The 19,938-nt window shown below is 37.7% G+C and overlaps 1 protein-coding gene across 7 annotated transcripts in view; it reads right to left on the bottom strand.

Moving 5' to 3' along the window:
• The window catches only part of TPX2 (TPX2 microtubule nucleation factor), a 51,472-nt gene that overhangs the window by 12,467 nt on the left and 19,067 nt on the right, over nucleotides 1–19,938 (bottom strand). For all 7 annotated transcript variants that reach the window (XM_006064434.3, XM_044927759.1, XM_044927757.1 and 4 more), the window contains 8 exons: nucleotides 14,753–14,879; nucleotides 10,552–10,680; nucleotides 9,411–9,539; nucleotides 7,582–7,703; nucleotides 6,441–6,592; nucleotides 4,859–5,030; nucleotides 2,810–2,948; nucleotides 1,930–2,146 (listed from right to left, as the gene is read on the bottom strand). In XM_006064434.3, coding sequence (XP_006064496.2) covers nucleotides 1,930–2,146; nucleotides 2,810–2,948; nucleotides 4,859–5,030; nucleotides 6,441–6,592; nucleotides 7,582–7,703; nucleotides 9,411–9,539; nucleotides 10,552–10,680; nucleotides 14,753–14,879 — 1,187 coding nt within the window. The remainder of the gene's footprint in view (nucleotides 1–1,929; nucleotides 2,147–2,809; nucleotides 2,949–4,858; nucleotides 5,031–6,440; nucleotides 6,593–7,581; nucleotides 7,704–9,410; nucleotides 9,540–10,551; nucleotides 10,681–14,752; nucleotides 14,880–19,938) is intronic.

Raw genomic sequence — 19,938 nt, forward strand, 5'->3', positions numbered from 1 at the left:
AAACCAAGTATTTTTTGATTTTCACAAGTGCTCTGAAGAAACCCAACAGAATATGTAGCTGAAGCAATGGGGAAGCTCTGAAAGGAAGCTGAGGGAGGGTATTTCTAAAGAGCTGATAAATCGGTATAAGTGGGCAACGTGGATGGATAAAAAGACACATTTAGGAAAAGCAGCCCGGGATGGGATGTAAGGGGTGAGCACGTCTCCCTAAGGCAGATTGCCCCTAAGTGCCCTGGGACAAGTTATCAGGCCTGTCCCAGAGCAATTAGGAAATTACCATGAAGCAATGTTATCTCAGGGACTATGAAAAAAAAATTTTTAAAGCCTGCTGGTGTCCCCAAGTCCCTAAAATATCACTGCTAAAATTACTCACTGGCCTCACTGATATCATATCCACCTCTGTGGAGCCCCAGCTCCCCACTGGATGTCGGCACCAAGTTCACATTTCACACCCTGGAGCTCAAGGCTTTCATCACTCCACCTCAGCCCCAAAAGCCCTTTTCTCATCCCTGCCTCAAGGCCCACTGCTGCCCAAGCCCATCTCTCATCAGCCCCGTTGTCTCCTTGCCACCTATCAACAAGTGGGAGAGCGCAAGAAACGCTGTAAGGACACAGGAAAGAGAGCTTCAGCATCGAGGGGACACAGATGGAGACAACAGTCGCAGACAGACAGCTGCACTCAGGCTCTGGAGGCATTTTTTTTGCTTTACGAGTCCAGCACTAAAAGTTAAGACACCTAACTTCAGTTCTGCCATCAACTTTTAAAAATGTTCCTATGGGCAAGCCATGTTCTTCCTTCAAAGAAAGCCCCCCTTTTCTAAAAAATGAAGAGAACAGAAGGAATAAATGTATCTATGACTCCTTCTATGCTTTGTTTTCTCTAGAATCCAAAAGTTGACGTCCCTGGAAATTTCAGTAGGGAAAGAGCTGAAAACAAACTCCAAATTGCACTTGTCAGAATAAACAATGATAACAGCATTGTGAGGTAGAGAAACACAGTGTTTAAGGAGATGACGGTTCAAATCCTGGTTCTGCATACTAGACACCTCTTAGCATCTCTTGGCTAATCTGAAAAGTAGGGATAAAAACAGAACCTATTTCTTAAGAGTTGTTATGAGAAATCAATAAGATAATTACATAAAACGCTGCACAATGTAAGCATGCAACAGTTATTACTATTAACAGCACAACTGCATACTCTGTGTCAGACGCTAAGGTCTTCATCGGGGCTCTCTAATCTATGCTGCACCTGACAATCGAAACTCCAGGGGTGGGGCCCAGGAATCTGTTTATGTAACAAAATCCCAGAGGACTCTGAGACCCAGGTGACTTGGCAATGACTACCCTACAGCATACCATATCAGTTCAGTAGGTTCTTACTTACTCACCTAGTGTTTTGCTGATCCGTTTATCCAGAACTCTCAACAACACATTACCCAGTACAATACTACTCTATGATCTCACTTAACTCCTAATGAACTCTAGCCACCCATCCCCACTTACCACTTCACCACAACATTTCCAAAGAACAACAAACTGCCAAACCAATTTCCTCCATCAGTGTTTCTAAAAATGGAGTTCAGGTCATACTGGTGATATTTAGGTAGGATGTAGACAGCTTTCTAAAAAATAATCACACATTTTCCTAAGAAGCTTTCATTTTAAAAGGTACCTCCTATTTTAATACAAGAGCATGGACCTTTGAACCACATTACCTAAATTCATATCCCAGCTCTGCCACTGGCTACTTTATGATCCCATACTGGACTTCAAGTTTCCTAAGAGCAAAATCCACCTCTGCCATGACTCTTTTTCACCCAGAGCGCCTAATACGATGTCCTGATCACAGTATCCAAACATGTGTGACTGGGGGACACGTGGTGGTGAACACAACACTTCTACTAGTCCGCAGGGCTTCCCCGCTCTCACCACAACATCTTCCAAGATCTTAGTAGGGCAGGGCCTGGAATGAAATTCATAGTGTTCCTCTTCCAGTTTCTTCTTTGACTCCCGCTCCTGGATCCTTTTCTCAATTTCTAAATCAAAGCCAACAGGCTGAGTAGGTGGCTTCACAGGCGGTTTCTTAGGCAAGATGGGCCCACCTTCAAGAATTCTGGGATCAAGTTCCTGTGCTTTGAATTTGTATCTGTAAGGCGAGAATTTAAGTGATAACCACAAAAAAAGATTTTTTTAATAAAATGAAAACTAAACAACAAAGTAGGCCAAAACCAGGAAAAAAAAAAAAAAGTAATCATTACGATTATCCATCATGTGCAACAAAAATTCAACTCTCTCCATAGCCATTATCCCTGCCTCGAGAGCAAAGAAAAAACAAGACAGTCTAACATCCCCACCACCCTAAAGATTGGGGTTTCTCTTGAACTTCTTTTGAGAAAAGAAACTCCCTCTTCTCAAAGGAAGTACAAGGGAGAAAGAAGGCCACAGGAGACAAACCCCCAGACTTAACTCACATTAAATTCCAGTTCTCTCCACTGGTAAGAGTTGTAACAATCCCTTGGGTAGCCATAAAAGGGTGAGATTTATCTAAACTTCAAAGGGCCCTCTTTATTGGAATCGTAAATTCTCCCACCCCAACCTCTGATAATTTTTTTTTTTTTACCAGTTTACACTCCAGGACAGCTCCCTACTCCCACTTTCAATCCTTTCATCACAGAGGCAAGGCAGAGCCTGTAGCTCAAATACCATAATTTCCAAGGCAAGAAAAACAGTAACTGTCCCCCTTACAGAAGTGAAAAGGAAGCAGGCAGGTTTTTGGAACTCTTCCTCAAATACTGCCAGTGGAACTTACTGTTGCTGCTTCTCAAGCTCCTCGGCCTCCAGATCCGCTGCACTCTTGCAGGTCACAGGCCTTGTACGATGCTTGGTTTGCAGCACAGGAGTCTGTGGGTCTCTGCATATTCTGACCACAGATTTGGAGGGTAATGGCACTGTAAACCAAGAGCACAGACATTCACCTAGCTAAGACCCCGTTTACCTGTAGGTGCTGATTCAGCTAGGCAGCCCAGATGCTAAGCCACAGGTGGCTGGCCCCTCACACTCAGCTCAGCTCAGATCACAACAGTCAGTCTGAGAAACATTCAGTCCCTTCTCCCCTATCACTCTTTGTTGAGAGGTGATGATAAAGGTAGCCTGTGGGTAAACTCTGCTATCATCTTCTGAATCTAAAATCCATTTGTGTCTGATGGATTTCTTTTCACTGCCGAGGCCTGCACTGCCTTTCTACTGACAGTGCCAACTATTTTGCATGTTATTGACAAATAAGATTTAAAATAAGGCATTTCTGAAGACCAAGTAACAATTTCCAGTATTATGAACTCCTTAAAAGCATCTATATCAAAACATCAAGACTATCTCCCACAGAAAGTCAAATGAAAAAAGTAAAAAAAAAAAAAAAAAAAAAAAAAGCTATGTCAAAGCATCAATATTAAGATCACCAGCACCATTCACAGAAAATATTAAGATCACCATCACCATTCACAGAAAATACTATTTACCTGGCCAGAAGCAATCTTGTCAATTTTCATAATTACCCAGAATGAATTTTCTAATTTAGACCTTACCACCTAACAATTGGAGATGGAAAACAAATCTACTTATTTTAGAAATAAGCCAGGCTTCAAGTATACATATAACTATTATTGAGCTATAATAGTCCAAAATTTTAAATAAAAATCACAGAAAATAATTTTTCTTTCTATTTGCTAGGATCAAGATTCTAAGAGCAGAATACCAGACTCTAATTAAAGAGTCACATATATTTGGAAAGTCATGGTTAATACTTACATTTCCATTAGAATAAAAAAGATTATTTTCATGATATAAAATTTGACAAATGGCTAATAGAACATGTAACATTAGGAAATGCTGTCCTTAAAGGAACTAACTCATCTGGCTGCCTAGAATAGCACTAAACAGTGCCTAGGCAAAGGCAGGAAAAATTCAGAAACCTTCAAAGTCAAACAACCAGAGTTTGCTTTATCCAGAATACTACCCTACACGGTTGACAACTAGTTTACACCACACCTCCAATACTCAAACTTCTTTTAGGAGTTATTTTCATAAAGATACACACTGTCAGATTAGCTTCCTTTCGTCGGTTCACCACCAAATCTACAATCTAACCAACATTTGCACTCATTCCTCTCTTCTACTCCCCTTTCAAAGAACAATCACCCTACCTGTGCTAAGTATCCCTCTCCTACCTGTACAGGGTCTTAACCATTGGTTATCCCTTTTCTCTCCTGTATTTCCCTGCCTGGACTTCTCAGCACACAGACCTGCTCTCCCTATCTTGCACTTCCTTTGATTCTTGTATTTCCTTCCACATTCACAGAACTCACAATAATCTGTGATGACCTGTTTATCTCTCTCACTGAATTACAAACTTGATGTTGAGCACCAAGTCTGTTTTGCTCACTTCTATACTGCCTACATCACACAGAGTATCTGCTTTGTAGCAGTCAACATTTATTGAACCAATGAACAAAAAGCACACAACAGTAAGTGAATAGAAAGCTTTCATTTTCTGTAGGTAAGTGTGCTCCTTGACACATGGCAAAGACAGCCTTGATGTGTCATGACATCTCATGTTACCTTAATTCCCCTCAGCCAATTACTGACCAGGAGGATCAAGGTGGTTGATGGGTATGAGTGGACAGATAGCTAGGTGGTTTGAGAAATGTTCAACTATGGGTACATTTGTTGTCTGCATACAACATATGCCAGGCTTTAGTTCAAAAACTAGGATTTCAACTAAAGACAAATTTGTACCTGAGATGCAAGCAAAGGGAATTCTAGGGGAGGCTCCAGCCAAGTATGATACTAGAAAGAAACTTACTAATATCATCCTTCCTGTTCCTCAAGTGGTATCTGGTAGGGGTTCGTTTATGGAATGCTTCAACCTGCTGTGCAAGGGGAACATATGTAGAAGCCGTCTCATCAAATGTTCTTTTCTTTCCTTGTGACAGGTTGAAAGGCATAACAATGGTGCATCCCTTAGTCACTCGGGCCTGAAAAGAAAGAATTCATTCCCTAAATGAAATGTTATGGAAGAGCTCAGATCCACCTCAAGCCTCAAACTCAGCACAGAAGATCAAAAGGAAAAGAATCCATGGAAAGCCAAGATGATTCTTCTTCTTAAGTTGTCGGTCCTTGAGCAAGGGTTATAATCTGTATACTCCCATCTTTTAAAAAGGGGGAGAAAGCATCCAGCACTTAACAAATTGTCTATTCTGTACATAAGGTGATTTTTCCAAGCATGCTCATGTTTTGAAGCAATCAAGAGTGAGTTTTCTTAGAATTAGAAGGGGAAAAAAGCTGTATAGGTATCCTACCCTGAGTCATTTAAAAATTTTAACTGGGCTTCTGGATCAGCTCAGGCAGCTACCTGAATCAAATTATCTTCTCATATCCTACCCCAAAACTGACTAATGAAGAAGCCTACTCCTTGGGTCACTAATTTTTATAAAATTAGTTTCTGACTGGAAGTAAAACTCAAGGACCTACATCTCAAAGAAGAATCACAACTCCAATTTAAGTCTGCAAAGGACTGACTTAAACAAGTAATGCTGGTGGATTTCCCTGGTGGTACAGTGGGTAAGAGTCTTCCTGCCAATGCAGGGAACCTGGGTTTGATCCCTGGCCCAGGAAGATTTCACACGTTGTGGAGCAACCACAACTACTGAAACCTGTGCACACTAGGGCCCAAGAGCCCCAGCTACTGAGCTCATGTACTGCAGCTACTGAAGCCCGTATGCCTAGAGCCTGTGCTCTGTAACAAGAGAAGCCACTGCAACGAGCAGCTCATGCACCACAACAAAGAGTAACCCCTGCTCGCCACAACTAGATAAAGCCCACACACAATGATAAAGGCCCAGTGCAACCAAAAACTAATTTTTTAAAAAGAGATTAACCTACTTAAAAAAAAAAAAAATAATGATGATGGTGACTGCAAATGCAGGTAGAAATTCTTAGTGCTAGATTTTTAATTTAGGATTATTACTGCTTTTGTTAGCGCTCTGGTAACAAAACAGTATAGGATTTGAGTGGTCTGCCCCAACTTGACTTTTCCCATAAACCCATTGTAGTTTGCACAAAACTTTGCAGACACAAGATTTTTTTAAACAAATGTTTAATAGCACAAGCCATACAAACCTGTACCTACAATTTGCCACATGTAATTCTATGTGTTTTATGTACATTCTCAATTCAGTTTTCATAGTAATTTGATAAGATGCTTCCCAGAGAAAGTGATTTATTCAAGATCACACAGCTAACAGGGGGCAAAGTGAGGATTTAGATATATTGTAACTGAAAGACACATGCTTCTCTCAATTACATTATAAACAGTGACCATAAATACTACACCAGAATCTTCGCTGAATAACTAACAAGAATATTAACTTAGTCAGTCAACTTACAGGAGATGGAGGATGCTTTCGCAGTTCCGATGTAAAGTTCACTTCCTTATACTCCTCCTGGTTTTTAGGATGCTGTTTGACCCGCTCATCTGTGCGGAAGTGGAAGTCAACTGCTTTGGTTACCTGGCTCACTGATTTCTTCACAGGTTGTCCTGAGTAAAAAGTACAGTAAAACATACAGGTAACACTAATAATACAGAACATACATACAGTAAGTCCCTTTTTAGTCAGTCCTTTTGGTATTTCTATTACCATGGATCTAACTTTATTTACTCTCTGCATATAACCCAATTTGAAACAGTCCTCAAGGACACCAAAATATGTGCCTTATTCATTTAGTACTATCGAGTTTGAGGGCCTTCAGTCAGATGCAAATTGTAATAAGGTAGCAGAGGGGAGAAGAATCCCATCTCCCAGGTGTGTTCATAGCTCTGGAGACACAGAGAAACTGGAATACTTTTGACAAGAAAAGCTATGAAATGACTTTAGAAACAAACTTAACTAAGCATCTCTAAAAGGGAGACCCCATAAACTCCAAAGATGCTTTTCAACCCAGTAACCAGAGCTTTACAGCTTTGACTTCACCAATATAATTATGCTAAAGCAAAAAAGAACTCTGATCCTTTCAGCTCCCCCAGTCATACTTTCCTCCCCAGCTACAAGTAGATTCACTCAACTTTCTTCTCCTCTGCTTAGGATAAAATAGGGGGGAAAAAAAAATTGGTCTGTCCAACTGCTCTATCTTCTGTCTTAATCCTAGTTCCTTCTTTTTCTAATACAAAGAAAAAGAATTAGGAGGAAAAAAGAGGAAGAGATTAATTCTACTTGGGAAAATGAGGTAAGAACTCATGGAAAAGACCTCAAAAGATGGGTGTCAAAAAAAAAAAGATGGGTGTGACTTCTACAGTTAGAGATGGAGAGGAATGACAACATGCTCTAAGAAAGGACCAATGTACATAAAACATTCTAGGGAATGATCATTGGGATATGAATGGCACCCATGTCCAGCCTCCTAAATAAACACATCTTTTTACGCTGACTACTGACCAAGAAAGACATTTTTGCTTTTGAGACTTTAAAAACTACCAAGGTTATGAGAAGCACCACCTCATAAATCAGACTCAATCAGAACCAAACTGACCTGCTCCTGCAAGAGCAAACTTTTTGAATTCTTCATTCCTTTTCCGCATCTCTACCACTTCCTGCTGCATTTTCATTCTCTTCTCCAACTCTTGCTCCTCAGTACTTTTTAGAATCTTCTGCCTAAAGGGCAAATAAGTAAAGGAGATGAGAGAGGAGAGGAGAAAGAGATTCAATGGTAAAAAAAAAAAAATCTAAAGCCATTATATAGATTAGATTTTCAACCTGGGATAAAATAACCATCAAAACCAAAAAGTATTATCCAAGAAATCAATACTAACCTAGATAACACTATAAAAAAAAAGATGCAAAATTTATTCCAAAATATTGAAAAATTTTCAGAAAAAAAGTTAAAATAGACTACAGAGGATTTTACAAAATATCCACAAATTTGACTGTATAATGATTAATTTTCATGACACAAGAAAAACTAAAAAACCAGTAGTAATATTTTCAATAAACACAGCAAAAGGTTAATATACATAAAATATATACTATGATAAAGAGAAAAGCCTTTGGAGTAGAGCCAACCAGAGTTCAAATCACAACCCTGTTGTTTCATTTCCTTCCTATGTGATCTTGAGAAAACTATTTAACCTCTATGAACCTCAGTGTTCCCCAGTTTAAATGGGTAATACAAATATTCATTTTCACAGAATACTTGTGACTATTAAAAACCAGTTTCTGAAATAATTGACATAGCATAAGTTCAATTTAAAGTAGCCATTCTTAAGAAAAAACAATAATAAAGTAGTCATTCTTAGTAATGAAACATCACTAAGACCACTTACAGATAAATAAAAAGGAAACAACTCTGGAAAAGATGTTTACAGCAACAGTAATACAATCCTGTTAGCAAACAAATAAAAATTAAAATAATTTGATGCCATCAACATTATATCAGTGAAATTTGATACAATTTTAAAGTAGAAAATTCAATACAGGTGAGACTACAAGGAAATAAAAATATTCAAAGTTGATGGCACTAAAAATTCACACATTTATTTCAGAAATAAAACTGACAATATCAATAGCCATAAAAAGGATCATACTCATAGACCAAGGAATTTCTCTTTCCTTATCTTGAGGAGACTACTCAAAGAAAAGAATCTCTCTATAAAGATGTTCACTGATTCCTTGTAACAGTGAAAAATTTGAAACAGCATTTTTAACAGGAAATTTTCCAATTAATATAAAGAATGTAAACCATCAACCAAAAGGAAAGATAAATGTGAAGATTTTGTAGCAGTACAGAAAATAAGAGTTTCATAGTGAGTGAATAAAGCAAAATCCAAAGACTGCTTAAATACTGACTGTAAAAATAGGTATTTTACTTGAGTAAAGTCCAGAATGGAGCTTGACAAAGTAAATACTGTTCAATTTAGGTAATTGATCACGTGATGTGAAGAGAGGACTCAGAGGAAAGACCCTGACGCTGGGAAAGACTGAAGGCAGGAGGAGGACACAACAGAGGATGAGAGGGTTGGATGGAATCACTGATTCAACAGACATGAGTTTGGGCAAGCTCCAGGAGACTGTGAAGGACAGCGAAGCCTGGCAAGCTGCAGTTCACAGGGTTGCAAAGAGTCAGACATGACTGAGCGACTGAACAAGAACTTTTACTAACTTTTTTCTATTTCTTTTACATTTAATAGTTTGTTTTTTTTCAATGTATAAAACTCAAGCACCCACTAGGACATAAACAATGTACCTTACCATGGTGACAGCCTTTACAGTTTCCCAGGCTCCATGTGCTTCAAACAGACTGTAGTTGTACACATTTGTAATTTTACTCTGACTCTAAAGCTGAAATTCAGGAAAGTATCATACCTTACAGGTGGGATACAAGGCGCAGTATGTCTGCCCTTGGCTTTTTCTGGGGAAGATTCATTCTTTTCAGAAATATCTTGACAAGCATTGCCTTCTTCCTCTTCTTCCAACTTCTTTTTATTGTGAGAACTTGAGTTGAAAAGGACAAAAAATATCTCAATCCCCTACAGCATACAAATATCTCAATCTCCTCCCCAGATCTACTACTACACATGGCTTAAGTTTTCTCATTCTTTAGGACAACAGCCATACTTCAACAGCCAAGGTTCTTTCAACAGTATCATCAATTTATATATAACAACAGCTACAACAAGCAAACTTTGAGAACACCAACAGAAGTCAGGTAAGAGTTGTCTGGTGATGGTTCAGGAAGGTGGGAAGAGATTCCAACTGCTCATCATCAAATGAACAAATGCAAGATAGTTTCCTTTCCAAAATTTATGTCACTTTAAATGGCAACCCACTCCGGTATTCTTGCCTGGAAAATCCCATGGATGGAGAAGCCTGGTAGGCTACAGTCCATGGGGTCGCAAAGAGTCAGACACCACTGAGCGATTTCACTTCCACTTCTTATTAACAGAACTCTAATTTTGTTTGGGGCAGCCAACATATGAGGGTAAAAGTATTGTACTTGCTTCAACAATCTGTACTGCAACTAGAGGGGATCTAATTTACAGTTCAGTCAACTACTGTATAAACATAAGCATTACTGGAAAATATTTTACTTTCCTATTATGGATGCTACCCCTCTTTCTTCGCCAGACCCTTCTTCTCTCAAACATGGATATGATACCTAGAGATAGAGAAGCTATCTTGTGATAATGAGGCAACAAGCACAAGGAAGAAGCTAAGAAACACAGAGCAGCCATCTTGAGCAGCAAGTATGGGGGGGAAAAAACCCCCACTAAGACTCAGAAATGTCATCGAACCAAAGCTAGCAGCAAACTACTTTCAGAATTCTATGAAGCAAATAAATCACTGTTCTTTAAACTTCTCTAATTAAATTGGCTATATTACCTTCAACAAAATGTACTCCTAACTGACAAAAATAAGAACAAGCACCATGTATTCTGCTTGCTATTACCATAGGAGCAAACAGGGGTAAAATCTATGCCAACTGACAGAAGCTGTGGCTACTTACACTTTCATTTTTTTGGAGGGTGGAAATTCATTGATGATTACAGGAGTACCACATCTCTTGGCTTTCATTTTTACATGCTGCTTTTCTTTCTGTTCCAAATTCTTCTTAGCAGAGAGTCTGAGAGATCTTCTATGGTAGAAGAATTGACAAAACTTATCTGTAATGAATACATCTACTAGATATGTTGCAGAAATGTGAAAATACGTCAAACTACAAAGGCTATTTGTACAAACTACAAAAAATGGTATTATTTCCACTCTAAAAATCTAATGTCTTACTGATAGCTTTTGAAAATTCACCATAAAATGTTGGTACTTTAAGTGCACTGGTATTTGTAAATCAAACCTCAATAAAGTTGATTTAATTTTGTAAAAAGGCACTGGTACAACTCCTTCCTTTTGAAGATATCAGTAAAAGTAAAAAAAAAAAGATGAGGTGACTTGACCCTGTTATACAGCGAACTAGTCAGCCTTGAAGTTAGAAGATCTCCCAGAAATTTACTAAAGTGTTTATTTTCTCCTCTTTTAGTCATGACCCCCAATTTTTCTTAAAATATGTAACACATAACAAAAAGTACACAAAAACCAAGTTAAGTTAATGATTATAAAGTGAAGACTCATGAAATCACCACCTAGACTAAGAAACAAAACACTGGCAGCAGGTGCTACCTTGACTTTTACAGTAATGACTACTTAGGCTTTATCTTTTTTACCATATAGACATGCATTCCATAAACACTGTATGTTGGTTTGAAGAGAAAATAAAAACTTTATATATTTTTTCTGTCTTGCTTTCTGTCTCAATATTATGTTTGTGAGATTCAACCACATTTATTCATGGAGTTCTAATTCACGAATTTTCAATGCTCTATAACATTCATTATAGGAACATACCACTATTTATCCAATCAACTGTTGATTCTCGCATATGTCTCCTGATATACACATTGTTGTTGTAAGATTGCCAAGTCACAGGACATTGGTTTATTAACTAAAGTTATTTTCCAAGGTGTTTTTACCAACTTATGCTTACACTGGCAAATTTATAAGAGTCTGTATCGCTCTACATTCTCCTAAACGCTTGGTATTGTCAGATGACTTAATTTCAGTCATACAGATTGGTATATATTAATCATAGAGCCTCACTGTGGTTTTAGTTTGCTTTTCCCAGGGAGATTGAGCACCTTTTCACATGTTTATTGGCTATTTGGTTATCATCTTTCATTAAGTACTAGTTAAGTCTCTTGGTTGTTTTCTACTGCATTGTGAATCTTTTTCTGATTAGTAGGAATTCTTTATATACTGTGCATATGAGCCCGCTGTAGGTTTTAAGTGTTACAAATATCTCCCGCCAATCTAGGGGTTGGCTTCTCACTCTTTTTTTTGAGGGGTGTGGGGGGTGGGGCTTCTCACTCTTTATGGTATCATTTGATTAGATAGTAAGTTCAAAAAGCACTTCTTCCCAAAAAGCATGTCAGTGCTTTTCTGTGTGGATTCTATTTAAGAAATCTTTCCCTATTCCAAGGTCATGAAGGTATTCTCCTGTATTTCCTTACTTGAGCTGTGTTTTCACATTTAGATCTACAATTCACCTAGTACTGACTGTTTTATATGGAGTGAGATAGGTGACAACTCTCATTTTGTTCTATTTGGCTACCCATTGTCCAGTCATTGTTTACTGAAGGGGAAAAATAAAAACATCCTCTCCTCATAGGCATGCAGTACCACTTTTGTATATATTGTGTCCATATATGTCCATATATGACAGAGTAAGCTTCTATATGATTCCATTGGCCTCATCATTGGGCAATACCCAAATTAATACAAAGCATTAATTATTGTAGCTTTATAATATGACTTGCTATCTACAAAATACTTTAAAAGTATTTTGACTACTCTTGGACCTTTGCATTTCTGTATAACTTTTAGCATCAACTTATCACTGTCCAAAATGAAAACCTTTGGGACTTTTGTAGAGATAGCATTGAATCTATAGGTCAGGTAAGGAGACTTGATATTTATAGTATTGAGCCTCTCAAAGCATTAACAAGGGGGCGTCTCTGGTGTCTCAGTGGTAAAGAATCTGCCTGTCAGTGCAGCAGACAAGCAGTCAATCCCTGACTTGGCAAGATTCCACATGCTGCAGGGCAATAGGCTCATGAGCCATAACTATTGAGCCTGTGCTCTAGAGCCAGGAACCACAACTATTGAGTCCACGTGCTGCAACTACCGAAGCCCACGTGCCTGGAGCCCCGGGTCTGCAACAAGAGAAGCCTGCACCACAACTACAGCAGCCTCTACTTGCTGCAATCAGAGAGGCCCGCACAGCAAAGAAGACTCAGCATAGCCAGAACAAATAAAACATGGATGTACTATGTCCTGTCATTTATTTAGATGTTGTTTAATTTTTCTCAACACTCTCAAGATTTATTAGTATATATTCAAGTTTTTATGAGTGCATAGAGCACCTAATTTAAAAATCTTTATCATAAAGAACTTAAAACATATTAAAAATGGAGAATAACATAAAGAACCAATAGGTACTCATCATTCAGCTTTAAAAATTATCAACTTATAGAAAAAAAAATTACCAACTTATAGCCAATCACACTGTTAACTTTCTTTTCATCTACCCATCTTAGATTTTGAAGCAAATCCCAAATTTCATATCTTTCATCTGCAAGTATTTTCATATTAATCTCTAAAGGGACTCATAAAAACAAAAATATGGAGTAATGTACAGTTATTTATCATGCAAATCTTCTTGCATATTATTACAAAATGTACACAATATACAAAAATATGACTATTTGAGTGCACTGGAAAAGTGACCAAAAGCAGGCAGAAAACAGGAATATTTATCCATGAATAGTAACTACAAAGGTTAAGAGTTATGAGTTTTTTGCCTGCAGGCATGCCCCAAATGTGGCAGCTCCAACAGCAGAAAACTACTCTCACTGGCTTTAGATAACAGAAGACAGAATTCAGGCTAGTACAGGAGCTAGAAACCTCGGAGGAAAGTCCTAGAAGAAAAAGAGCTACAAGTCACTCAAAATCTAAGCCAAAACTCTCCACAAGTTTCCTGTTACTATATATGCTAACTATGTGTATTTGGACTTCCCTGGTAGCTCAGACAGTAAAGCGTCTGCCTACAATGCGGAAGACCCGGGTTCAATCCCTGGGTCGGGAAGATCCTCTGGAGAAGGAAATGTGTATTTAGGGGAGACCAAACATGCCCAGTGAAGAAAGCAGAAACTGGTGAGGTGTCCATCCTTAAAAGACAAGTGCAGTAGGTAAGACTGGTGAGTTTGCTGGATTTTTTTTGATTCAGTGCATTACCCAGTGTGCATATAGTAGGACAGCACACGACTCAAGTCTTACTAGCTTGAGGCATCTGAAGCAAAGCAGCTGGAAATTTAGAGGCAATACTCCAGAAGTTAAGAGAACCACACAGAGGATGAAAACTTAAGCCTGAGTATAAACCCTACTTGGTTTTGGCTGACCACTAAGATCTTCAGGCATAGGGGAGACTCCAAGAAGGCAGATTTAAAAAGCAATTATCAGTTCAGTTCAGTTGCTCAGTCGTGTCCGACTCTTTGTGATCCCATGAACCGTAGCACCCCAGGTCTCCCTGTCTATCACCAACTCCCAGAGTCCACCCAAACCCATGTGCATTGAGTCGGTGATACCATCCAACCATCTCATCCTCTGTCGTCCCCTTCTCCTCCTGCCCTCAATCTTTCCCAGCATCAAGGTCTTTAGTAATTATATATGTAAACATATGAATGGCCAGAAACCACATGAAAATGTGATCAACATCATTAGTCATCAAGAAAATGCAAATTATAAATACAATGAAGTATCAGTAAAAAGACTGATAATACCAAGTGTTGGCCAAGATATTGAGCAACTGATACTCTCATACTGTCCTGCTTATGGAAATGTAAAATGGTACAGTCACTTTGGAAAAATTCTAGCTGTTTCTTATAAACAGTTTGAATCCTGTCTCTGAAATAAATCTGCCCCGGACAAGCAACTTTAGCACCTCTGAGCCCTTATCTATATAAAGTAAGTATATTACCTACAACTCATTAATGTTATGAAGATTAAATAAGGTAACATGAAAAGTCTAATGTACTATGGGACACATAACCCTTCTCTGAACATTATTAATATAACCGCCACTTTTGAACACCTCTTACCTCTGAGGCTGAACTGGATTATTTCTTGATGTGGTTTCTTTGACTTTCGTAGAGGGACATTCATTTGATGGAATGGACTCTTCCACCAGATTTTCTTTTTCTGCTTGTTTGTTGTAAGTATTATCAACTGCAAGAGAACAAAAACTAGTCTATACTCAAATCCCAAGGAAATACATGTCTATATATACATATGACTTAATACAGAATTCTAGATTGAAATATGTGTGTGTGTATCCTCCTAAGCAGTGGAACCTTTTGTTCCAGTGAAATCTTGTGCAGAAGACCAATTTATAAAAGCTACTTTATAGTTGAAGCAGAAATGAAATATCCAGAGCCCTGCCTATTTACTAGTCTAAGGCACCTCAGAAAAAACTATCCTAAACCCCTCATGACACTTTGTTTCATTATTTATTTATCTGGCTGTACTGAGTCTCAGTTGCAGCATGTGGAATTGCTGACCTTTGTCATGGCATGTGGGATCTTTAGTTGTGGCATATGAATTCTTAGTTGTAACATGTGGAATCTGGTTCCCTGACCAGGTATCAAACCTGGGCATCCTGCACTGAGACCAGAGTCTTAGCCATCAGACCACCAAGAAAGTCCCTCTCTTGACATTTCAAAAAGATAAAAATTCTGAAAGCTTCTGTGAAAAAATGAAATCACCTAAGTAAGGAAAACAGAATAAGCTGAATTTCTCATCAGCAACAAAGGAAGATAAAAGATAATGGAACAATGCCTTCAGAGAAATCAAGAAAAAAATCTTTTAAACTGCAGTTCTATATTAAGTCCAACTTTCAATAGTAAACGAAGGTGAAACAATGACATTTTCAGACATGTGAGAACTCCAAGTTCTCTTCCTGCACCTTATCTTAGGAAGTTCCCTGGGGACGTATCCCTGCCTAATGAAGTACAAATGAAAGAATACAAGAAAGAGGACATAAGACCCAGGGAACAAGACACTAAGAAGAAACTAAGAAAAATAATGCCGCCCTCGAATAAAGCAGTACAGCTTCCAAGGATCATTGTTCAATATGTAGCAAGCTCAAATGTGACAAAATTTTAAGTAATTGATCAAGTTTAAAGAATCTACCTGACCCTGATGTCAAGATCATCTTTATGTGGTCAAGGGATTGTGACAAATAACACCAAGAAGAACCAAGAAGAAATGTAGCTGCATCACAGTAACTGACCTGGCATTGAGTAATATTTACATAATCAAAATAATGTAAATATTTCTGTAGTAATCATATGACCAGACATTATAAATACAACCCCCTGCTGCTGCTGCTGCTGCTAAGTCATGTCTGACTCTGTGCAACCCCATAGACGGCAGCCCACCAGGCTCCCCCATCCCTGGGATTCTCCAGGCAAGAACACTGGAGTGGGTTGCCATTTTCTTCTCCAATGCATGAAAGTGAAAAGTGAAAGTGAAGTCGCTCAGTCGTGCCTGACTCTTCGCGACCCCATGGACTGCAGCCTACCAGGCTCCTCCATCCATGGGATTTTCTAGGCAAGAGTACTGCCAATTAAATTTAAAACAATAAGAATTTTAAAATGTAGCATCTAAGAAAAGGGACTGTGTATGGGGTGGGAAGAAGAAGGAGATATTTTATCAAAATATTCTGATGTTACTATGGACACCATAAAACAGAAGCAGAAAAAAAGTGCTGAGAATAATGAAAAAGAAACAATCAAGTTAAGGCTTCATGGAAAAAATAGCATTTGATAGTACAGCTTATGAATTGAGCCTTGATTCAAGTTCACTTCAACCAGATGACAGGGAATAAAAGTCAGGCCAAGAAAACACATTTCACACAATATTTATTCCAGAGAACAATTATTTAGCTCATTTCCTAAAGAACTTTCTTTCTCGAGAGGAGAAAAAGACATAGAAAAAAAAAATAGTATGCCATGTCAAAGCTTCAATAGTATCTTACCCAATTAAAAGACACAGATGATTAAATTTTAAAAAAGACCTAACTATATGCTGCCTGTAAAAAATGCATTTATAATAATCATGAAAGTGAAAGAGTGAGTCGCTCAGTTTGTCCAACTCTTTGCAACCCCATGGACTGTAGCCCACCAGGCTTCTCTGTCCACGGAATTCTCCAGGCAAGAATACTAGAGAGGGTAACCATTCCCTTCTCCAGGGGATCTTCCTAACCCAGGGACTGAACCCAGGTCTCCCACATTGCAGGAGGATTCTTTACCATCTGAGCCACCAGAGAAAGAATACTGGAATATTCACCAAGAACACTGGAGTGGGTAGCCTATCCCTTCTCCAGGGGATCTTCCCAACCCAGGAATCAAACCAGGGTCTCCTGCATTGCATGTGGATTCTTTACTAGCTGAGCTACCAGGGAAGCCTGCCCATAAGGCTATCCACTGACTTTTCAGTAAGCATATGTTAAAGACAGTAATCGTAAGGGGAGGAGAGTACAAATTCAGGGCTGTTAAAATTCATTTGAAATTATGAGATTAGCAACATAAAATAATCATGGAGATATAGATACATATATATAAACCTCATGGTAATCACAAACCAAAAAAAAATCTATAATAGATATACAGACACATAAAAAAGAGAGGAATACAAATATAAAACTACAGATAGTCATCAAACCATAAGGGAAGAGAACAAAGGAACAAAAGCAGATATATAAAAACAATACCCAAACAATTAAAATGGCAATAAGTAGATATATATCAGTAATTAGTCTAAATGCAAATGGATTAAATGCTCCAATCAAAAGACACCAAGTAGTTGAATGGATACAAAACAAGACCCATATATATGCTGCCTACAAGAGACTGACTTCAGATCTAAAGACACACACAAACAGAAGTGAGAGGATGGTAAAAGGCATTCTATGCAAATACAAATCAAAGGAAAGCAGGGGTAGCAATAATTATATCAGACAAAATGGACTTGAAAACAAAGACTGTTACAAAGACAAAGGATATTACTTATGATCAAGAAATCAATTCAAAAAGAAGATACAGCAATTATAAATATATATGTACCCAACATAGGACCACCTAAACATATAAAACAAATATTAACAATCATAAAGGGAGAAACTGACAGTTACACAACAACAGAGAACTTTAACACCTCACTTACCTCAATGGACAGATTATCCAGACAGAAAACTCAGGAAGGAAACACTGGCCTTAAAGAACACAGTAGACCAGATATATAGAGAGAGAACACTTCATTCAAAAGCAGCAAAACACATCATTTTCAAGTGCACAGGGAACATTCCCCAGGACAGATCACATTCTACGCCACAATACAAACTTCTGTAAATTTCAGAAAACTGAAATCATATTAAGCATCTTTTCTGACCACAACACTATAACACTAGCAGCCAACCACAAGAAAAAAACTGCAAAAACACAAAAACACTTGGAAGTTAACCGATATGCTACTAAACAACCAATGGATCACTGAAGGAATCAAAGAAATCAAAAAAATACCTGGAGACAAATGAAAAACACAACAGTCCAAAACCTATGGGATGCAGCAAAAGTGGTTCTAAGACGGAAGTTTACAGCAATACAAGCTTACCTTAGGAAACAAGAAAAATCTCAAACGATCAACCTGAACTTACACCTAAATCAACCAGAGAAAGAACAAACAAAACCCAGTTAGTAGAACGAAAAAAAAAAAAAAAAAAAAAAACCATAAAGATCAGAACAGAAAGAAGTAAATAAATGGAAATAAATGAAATAGTGACTAAAAGAAAAATAGAAAAGATGAATGAAACTAAGGGCTGGTCCTTTGAAAAGATAAAATTGATAAACATTTTAGCTAGACTCATTAAGAAGAGAGAAAGGCCAAATCAATAAAGTCAGAAATGGAAAAGGAGAAGCTGCAAGCAACACCACAAAAATACAAAAGATCACAGGAGATTATTACAAACATCTATATGCCAATAAAATGGACAACCTAGAAGAAATGGAAAAATTCCTAGAAATGTACAATCTCCTAAGACTGAATCAGGAAGTAATAGAAAAGATTAAGAAACCAATTACTAGTAATGAATTTGAATCATTAATTTAAAAAAACTCCCAACAAACAAAAGTCCAGAAACAGATGACTTCACAGGTAAATTCTACCAAACATTTAGAAGAGTTAACACCTATCCTTCTCAAGCTATTTAAAAAAACTGCAGAGAAAGGAACTCTTCCAAACTCATTCCATGGGGCCAGCATCACCCTGATATCAAAACCAGACACAGATACTACAGAAAAAGGTCAATGTCACTGATGAACATAGATGCAAAAATTCTCAACCAAAAAAGGATCATACACCATAATCAAGTGGGATACTGTATCATCTGTATTCATACCAGATACTTAAGGAGAAATAAACAATCCACAATCATAGTTTGAAATTTCAAAACTTCTCCCTAACTGATGGAACAAGTTGACAGAAAAATCAGCAAGACTATAATAGCCATGCATACGTGTATGTGCTAAGTCACTTTAGTCGTGTCCAACTCTTTGCGACCCTATGGAATGTAGGCTCCTCAGGCTCCTCTGTCCATTGGGATTCTCCAGACAAGAATACTGGAGAGGTGTTAGATTGGTAACTCTGATAAGCTGGCTCTTTGAGAAGATTAATAACACTGCTAAATCTTTAGCCACACTGATTAGAAAAATAGCGAGAGACGACACAAATTGCTAATACAGGGAATGAGAGAGGTGATATCACTACAGAATTTATAAGTATCAAAAGGATAATAAGGAAACATTATGACAACTTTTTGCCTATAAATTAAACAACTTAGATGACATTGAAAATTACTTGAAAGACAAACTACCAAAGCTCATTCAAGAAGAAACAGATAATCTATATTTGCTAAAGAAATTGAATTTTTAGTTAAAAACCTCTCTGCAAAGAAAACTGCAGAGCCAGATGGCTTGAATGGTGAATTCTATAATATTAATTTTACACAAATTCTTCTAGAGATATGAAAAGGGTATATTTATATAGTAAGGTGAACATTTACTCTATCAAAACCAAACAAATGCATCACAAGAAAGGAAAACTACAGATTATTCCCCATGAACACAGATGAAGAAAATTTTCAACAAAATAATGTAACAAACTAAACCTAAAATATATATATAAAGAAAAATACCATCCTGACCAATTGGGATTCATTCCAGAAAACAAA

This window comes from Bubalus bubalis, chromosome 14, assembly GCF_019923935.1.
Source record: "Bubalus bubalis isolate 160015118507 breed Murrah chromosome 14, NDDB_SH_1, whole genome shotgun sequence".
Lineage (NCBI taxonomy): Eukaryota > Metazoa > Chordata > Mammalia > Artiodactyla > Bovidae > Bubalus > Bubalus bubalis.